This window comes from Apium graveolens, chromosome 3 (genome assembly GCF_009905375.1).
Source record: "Apium graveolens cultivar Ventura chromosome 3, ASM990537v1, whole genome shotgun sequence".
NCBI lineage: Eukaryota > Viridiplantae > Streptophyta > Magnoliopsida > Apiales > Apiaceae > Apium > Apium graveolens.
Genome location: NC_133649.1, coordinates 129546140 through 129554464, shown reverse-complemented (window position 1 = coordinate 129554464; position 8325 = coordinate 129546140). Strand labels below are relative to the sequence as shown.

Here is an 8325-nt window from a genome sequence, read left to right as displayed (position 1 = left end):
GGCTTCAATGCCGGTTGTTTAGGAAGCTCGCGATCGCCGTGGGTCGAGGGGTCGGCGGCAACTTCTGCCGTCAACTCCTTTACCTGAGTCGGTCCGGCGGTTCCCGGATCAAGCTCCTCTACAATCATCTTCTGGTTGGATCTTGTTAAAGCAAAGCTCCTTCTAGCGCCAAATGATGTGCCAATAATATTATTATTATTAGACTATAGTTTTAGGAGATGATCTTCTTTGCTTAATTAGCCAACCCCCTCAAATGAGATTGTTGTCTTTTATTTATACTAAGTCCCAAATGGGCTCAGAAACCTTACAATGTGGGCCTTCTTGGGCTTTACATAATGTATTGTAATTATTCTAACTATAATTCCTTTGGGCCGTCTTGTCCTGATCCAACATATACTAAGAATCTTACCCACCAACAATTTTACTGCTATAGCTTCTGTATTTGGTGATATAATCGTGAATGAAGGAAATTTATTCTCATTGGAGAAATGCCGATTACAAGGACCGGACCATGAGGAGAAGTATGACCATTCCTCTGTTTTGATAAGATCCTCTCCCATACACTTTACGTATTGCAAAAAGCAATTCACCCTGTCTTTATAATTACTCTTTTTAACCATCATAGGATTTTCAAGATATGTTTACCATCTCATCTGAGGGAAGGGTATTCAAAGATATCCCCAGAAATTAGATAATAAAACTTAAATTCCCAAAAAACAAAAACCTACTCCAAGTCGCCCGAGAAATCCTTTGACTTGACACAAATCATAATTATCAAAATATATAGTTAAAAGCTATTTTGATTTATGCTATAAGTTTAAAATAAACAATTACTATATGTCATCATATTATTAGAAGACCCAAGTTTACAAAAAAAAAATGTCAGGCTAGTTTCTTACGCAAATTATGTTTTTTTTCTGAAACCATACGTAAATTATGTTTTTGAAATTTCATTTGAGGTTTTTCATAATTTTTTGTTAAAATAATATTTTTTTAGAATTTTTCGACTATATTGAATATTTTTTGTCATAATTTAGAAATATTATGCCACATAGTTTGAAGTTTTTGGCAATAGTAGATAACGATTGTAGTATATTTTGAAAATCAACGGGATGAAAACAAAAAATAATAACCCAAACACAGGAAAAAACATGACAGTGCACAACAAAATGCTGGTACCCCGGGCACCCATGTAATCAAACATCAATAATCCGTACATATTTAAGTTTTTCTACAGAGCTTTAAGAATCAAGTTTGCACCATACTGGGGTTGAAGGGTTAATACTGCGTAAGGAGCATGTGTATAGGATGGCGAGAGCACAAAAGAAAAGCGTTGTAAAATCATAGATATTGCCATTTTTGCTTCTAGCATTGCAAAATTTTGTCCAATGCATATCCGGGGTCCTGAGCTGAATGGAAAATATACCGGTTTTCCTTTTGTTGCTTTGAACACGCCGTCAGAGAATCTCCCAGGGTTAAATTCCTTTGCATCATCACCCCAAATCTCTTTGTCATGGTGCAGTAGGATGACAGGTAGATGCAGTAACACTCCAGCCGGAAGGGAAATTTCCCCTAATTTAATATCTTCAAAAATAGCTCTAGTGAGTACAACTCCAGGTGGATATAATCTTAGAATTTCGAGCAAAATCATATTGACCTGCACAATATAAAAATTCAAAGATCTGTGCCGGTATAATATAACATATTCAACACCCAAAGTTTTGCAATTTAAATAGTTAAGAAAAAAACAGAGTTAGTACTTTATGCTTGACCCTTTACCAAGTCCCAAGTTTGTACTTTTAAGTTATGAACTTCCATCATAACCTTTTTACCAAGGGCATATAAAAGAACTTACAACTTTAAGGTGATTTAACCCATTGAGATCCGGTTTATTGCTTCCAAAGGCCTGCAGAACTTCTTCTCTAGCACGCTCTTGCCAATATGAATGCTGACTCAATAAAATCATAGTCCAAACAAGAAGATTTGACGTTGTCTCTTGTCCAGCAAAATAGAATAGCTTACACTCTTCGATAACATCATCAACACTCATTCCATGTCTCATATTTCTGTTTTCTTTAATTTCTGAGGAGTTTGAATCCAATAATATACCTAACAAGTCATCATAAATACACTCCCCTGCTTGCATTGCCTTCAAACGCTTGTTAATGATAGTCTTTAGTGCAGATCTCGTTTCATTGTCTATCTCCTTCATCCTTCTAATTCTTTTGGTTGGCAAATATCTACGATACCAAGTTTTAAAAAATCAATGCAAGTAAATACCAAAATATTTTAGACTTCTTACAAAAACAGAATAAAGAACGATATAAAAACCTCATTCCTGGGAGGTATAATGTTTGTGCAGCTTGCATCACTAGCTCTGATTGTTCTTTCTGTAGTTGAAATATCTTTCTACCTTCGGCATAGCTACTTCCAAAAGCTGTGCGTGATATGACATCACTAGTTAGGGTTTCTAAATATGGCCATACATCCAACTCACATTTCCCCTCTGTAGAAAGCATCTCCGCCCATTTGCTCATGATTTCACTAGAACTCAGATACATGGCTGGCAGCATATCCTGTTTATAAACATCAGAAGAAAGAAATAGAATAGTTGTTAATACCGTAAAGCAACCACTGTCAAATTATCTACTTGGTTTGGCGCCTAGCATGAATTACATAATCTTACTGAAATTAGTAATACTGCAACCATGTTACATTTGCTACTGACTCTGCAATGCTCTATTTCATGTTGCACTGAACTAAAAGCCTCTTATTTTAGCTGAGTATGTGCACTTGGTTATTAAGGAAATTAATCAGGCGCAACCACCTACTAATAAAATAACAGCAATTTTGTAGTAATAAAAAAAAGGTATATCTGCCAAATTGTGAACAAAAGCAATATGAACTTGATTTTTTAATTAGCACAATTCTAAAATTTAGAACAATACTCCTAACCAGGTGTTCCATATAAAATGTAACTTTGCTAATTCAATGATACACTATCTGAGTTTTGTGGAGAAATTAATATGGGATGACCTTTAACTTTTCAGAACGGAAAGCAGGATTCATAATTTTCCGGTGTTGGGCCCATTTATCACCCTCAGCACTTAGAAGTCCATTTGCGATTAACTTTGTCAAAGGGTTGCCTCCCCTGGGCTTCTGGAAATTATTAATCTTATTCAAGACCTCTTTTATAAGGTCAGGGTCTGTGATATAGACTAATGGTTTTGGTCCCAACCACAAAAATGACTTCTTCCCTGCAAGAAAGTATAATATGGTGTTGTTAAAGGCATTTGGAAACAACATAAAATATTAAAATATGTAGGAATAAACAGGTAAAGGAATTTGAATGCAATGTTTAGATGAAGAAGCGTTTATGATTTTTGAATTGAGCTTGAGGAATTTAATCATGCCTAAAGTTTCATCCACACCTTACGATATGTGGTAGAAAACTAACAACGTAAACTGCCAAACAAACAATAACATAAATATATTTAAATATATTGGGGGTGGGAGGACCCAGAAACCCTCTTATGGATGATACCACTAAAAAATCTAAAAATGTGGAAGACCTCGACATGATCTTATGATATTTAACGCTCTCCGCAATTGTACGATACAAACTTAGAACAAACATAAAATTATAATCTGATACCAAACTTAATTTATCCAAACAACATAGGAATTGTACAATTAAAGGATTATGGAGTAATAATTAGGGTTAAATATCAAATTGGGCATTAAATAAACTAGCATATCTCAAATTCACCACCGACAAATTTGACATCTCATTTAAAACACTTTAAAAGGCATAGATCTCGTCCATCACCACTCAGTCCTCATTATTAGACAAATGATCGACATAAACATTTATTCTACGAAGACTTGCAGACAAATTAACCAAATTCATAACTGGAGTATCATCCCAAAGACGCCTAATGCCTTCTTTAAAAGTACGTCCATCATTTTTAAAGTGTTTATGCTGTTTAAAGTGTTTTAAATGAGACTGCAAATTTTTAGGTGGTGAATTTGAAATATGCAAGTTTATTTACCGGCCAATTTAATATTTAACCCGTAATAATTAGGGATAATATTTTACCGATATAATGTTTGGATTGGATATATGTGGTGCAGAGACACAAAAGAAAAATAAAAGTGAAGAAATGAGTTACCGTGTTGACTAATAGCAGTAAAAATGGTGGGAGCAGCACGAGGTAGAAAATCATCAGAAAGATTGATGGGTTTGAATCTGGCTTGTTTCTTAGCAGCAGCAAGTTGTTTGATGTCTCCATACAAAAGGCTGTAAGAGTTACCTTTGAAACCTTGAGATCTCAGAATCTTCTCCAGTTTCTTGGGTTTAAACCAAACCCATTCCAATATTCTCCACGCTGTCAACACCACAACTCCCGCACACAAGCTTCCTATAATCATCTTGTAATAATAAATGTCTAACTCCATAACTGCCACAAAGCTAGTTGGAGCGTAAGTAAGATGCTTTTGTAATGGTCAACAGAGTTCTGTGAGTCACTTATATAAGATACTTCATATCTTTTTCCGTTTTTGCAGGCCCCCGCCATACATTATTATTTTTTTTGGCTACAATTTGCTTCATAATTAATCTTAAAATTTACATTTTCTTTCATTAAATAAGATTCAGCGATACTAGTTTATAAGCGTGCGATACATGAATTATTTTTATTATTATGTAATTTTTTTAAAATTTATTTTGAATTGAATTTAAGGTATGAAATTTGTTCATATCTTATTATTTTATTTTAACCCGTATAAATGTATATATATTATTTTGTTTAAGGTGGTCTATTTAACTTTTTATTTTAATTTAATTTAATTTTGTATAAATTGTATAAATATTTTTTTATCCTGAATGCATGTTTTAGCACGGATTGAATATTATTTTACTTTAGTCGGAATGAGTAGTATATATTATTTTGTTTTACCCGATTGCATTATATCGACCAACGAATTACTTTTCATTTTGAATTTTGTTTTAGCTCGGTTAATAGTATAATTTTTAACTACTTCAATAATATTTTAATTTTATTTTATACCGACGGAGCAAATCCAACTAAAGATATTTAAATTTTTTGTGTTTTTTATTTTAGCGAGGATCAATGATATACTTTTATTTGAGACTGGACAAGTAGTGTATTGAATCACCAAAATTTTGTTGCCTTTCTTTTTTTAATCGATCTATATATTGCTGACAGGTAATCCCATAATCCGGACTAAGAGGAGTTATTTCTGCTTCTTTTTTGGACCTGGGCATCAACAATTAATACAAGAAAAATAAGAAAAATAGTGAAATAAGCCTCAATTGGAAGTAAACTCCCAATGAGACAATGGAAACAATCTAAAATAATTAAACTAAAATCTATAGAAACTAGTCGTCTCCCCGGCAGCGGCGCTAAAAACTTGATGTATAAAATTATATCTAACCGCAAGCGCACTGTGTCTATTGCTAGTACAAAGTGGCAAGTGAAGGTCGTATTCACAAGGAGACTAAGTTTTAAGAATTTCAATTTAACTGTTATTAATTATTTCCGAGAGAAGAACGAATGTTGAAGGTTTTTAACTAGCTTACTAATGCAAATTAAATATGTTTTTAAATCAATTAACTAAAGGTCTAGGACGATGCAGGTTCACCATGTTTACACCAAGTAAATCATAAAAGTATAGCAATTCTGTGAGTCAAGTAATTAAAGTAAAAGTTAATCTTTCCCAAGCATTAACACCTTCAAGAATCCAGTGATGCTCCCGCTCTCACTTTCAATTCTGTTATCTTATGTGTACCTCTAGTGAGTAAAATCTCTTGATTTATTACCTCTATTGCATACAGATAATCTATGATATTGGCCAATTACACAGATTAAGTACTAAAGCATATCGACTAGAATTACTTTTTACCCATTAAACAACTAATCAAATTAAAGCATATTCATGGTGCAAACATGGCTTCCCTTTGCGTTCTAGAATTAAACTACTCACTCATGCTAGATGTAAAAGCAATAAACATAATGTTGAAAGCCATGCAAAATATATACTAATGAAAACAAGAGAATAAGAAATACCTTGAACTTTATACTAATGGAAAATAATGAATCCCAACTAAAACAAGTGTATCCGATGAAAGAGATGAAGAAAACCCTAGTTCTCTGTGTATATATGAACGTACGTATCTATCTTCCTCGCTCATTGTTAGGTAATTAATACAACATAGAGGAGTGTTAGGTCACACACACTGTAGAGGGGGTGAATACAGTGTATAATACAATCAAATCGAATTTTAATATATTAAGTAACAGAAAACAAACTTTATTGAAACAATAAACTCTGTTACAGTATGGAACTGTTACCTCTCAGTGATGAACAAATATCACGAGAGCTGCTAGGGTTACAATGAATAATCTTCTCGAATATATTAACACTTTTAGTGTAAACCCTATGTCTGTGTTTATATACTACACAGTTACAAGATAATTGCTAATTGATATGGAATATAATTCTGCTTCCTAAAATATATCAATCAGATATCTTTTCTTCCAAGTATTCCATTCTTCACGGAATTCCTTCTTCATGCATATCTCTTCTTATGTTTATCTCGATCTTCTTTCCTTTAATCAGCTACTGTCCTTCTCTGATCATCCTTCAGCACTTAAGTTCTGATATCTAACTTCTGATGATTATCTTCTGATAACATAAGTACTGATATCCTTAAGTCCTGACTTCCAGTATAAGTACTGATCAACAGTTAAGTACTGATTTATCCTGTTAAGTAAGATCTGAAATCTAAACATAAATTATATTAGCCATGACATTATCAAATATATCTAACAATCTCCCCCAACTTGTAAATTAGCATAATATACAAGTTTAAGAGATATTTGATGATGTCAAAAATATTAAGTACAAATGCATGAGAATTGGACTAGATAACTACAACTTACAGTCCTTAAAGCTTTACCAATATTCAACTTCTGATAACAACTTCAGTCTGTACAAATATCAGAATTTAAGCAGTTGTAGATCTTCGACTTGGCTTCATCATCTGATCTCTCTGATGTCAGGAGTTGTTCTGAGATAGTTCTTCAACAAATATTTCTCAGCATATCTGAGTTCATCAATCATTCTCCTTTTGGCATCTTTAAGCTCTGCAGTATCTTCACCAGTTTGAAAGATTGCAGCTCTGAGATCATTGATCTTTGCTTTTCTCAACTCCTGATCTAGTCTTATGACATAGGCTTTGTCAGACTCCAGATTGAATTCAAGTCCCTTAATACCAAGATATGTTCTGATCTGTGCAGTATTAGGCTTCATATCAACAATATCACCATTGTGATCTCTGTACTTTGGAACATATGTGCTGTCATACTTAACAGAATAAAGCCTTTTCTGTCTCTGTATCTGTTCTTTTAAGTAGTTTGCAGCAGTCCCTGTTATTCTATTATCCACTTGAAGTAAGAAAAGTACATGCTCCAATTCTTCAAAATACTTCAATGGAATGGCATTTTGTCTTATATGATAAACCCTACCATCTGTCATGAAATACAACATGATGTATTCTTTCAAGTAGGTATGGTAAACCATCTGTACAGATTCCAGTTGATTCAATCTCTTAGGAGTTGCTCCAATACCTGGTTCACTCAAGGAAGTTGGATCAGCACTTCCCAATCCAGTTTTATCTCTTGCTTCCTTTCCAGTAACTACTCTAGCTTCAAAACCACTTGCAGTAGTCTTCAAAGATTGAGTCTGTTTTGCTTTAGTGAATCCTGGTAGGAGTGTCTTTGATCTATCTTCTGATATCAAGTTAACTTGAGCTATGTCAGAGGTTACTTGCTTCTTTTGAATATCAGAACTTACAATCTCTTGACTCTGAACAACTTGAGCCATGTCAGAGGTTGTTTTAAGAACTTTTCTTGAAGTCAGAGCAAGATCATCCTTTTCATCAGTAATTTCTTCATCCTCAGGAGGTACATAAACCTTGATAGGTTCACCAACCTTTTCTTTACCCTTGGATCTTGGATCTATCTGTGGTTGTGATCTAGCCAATGTTGCTTCAGTATGTGTCCTTTCTTTGATCACAATGCCTTTGAGTTTTGGAAGTGGCTTTTTACCAAAGCTTCAGATTTAGATGTGACTTTCTCTGATTTAAGTCTGGCTTCTTCTTCCTTTAAACTTTCCAAGTCCATTCCTGGATTTTCCTGAAGAAATAACTGTCTTGACATTTCCTCATCAAGATCTAGAAGTTCATCAGAACTTATCCTTTTACCAGCAGCAGAACTTATTCTTTTCCCAGTATCAGAACTT

General features: G+C 33.8%; 1 protein-coding gene across 1 annotated transcript; it reads right to left on the bottom strand.

The window, feature by feature from the left end:
* Positions 1 to 1158: 1158 nt before the first annotated feature.
* On the bottom strand, positions 1159 to 4565 carry LOC141712746 (cytochrome P450 CYP72A219-like). Its single transcript, XM_074515787.1, has 5 exons — positions 4173 to 4565; positions 3037 to 3257; positions 2332 to 2576; positions 1856 to 2240; positions 1159 to 1657 (listed from the first exon to the last, which is right to left on the bottom strand). The coding sequence occupies exons 1-5, from the start codon at positions 4456 to 4458 to the stop codon at positions 1232 to 1234; spliced, it is 1563 nt and encodes a 520-aa protein (XP_074371888.1). The 5' UTR covers positions 4459 to 4565; the 3' UTR covers positions 1159 to 1231.
* Positions 4566 to 8325: the final 3760 nt, after the last annotated feature.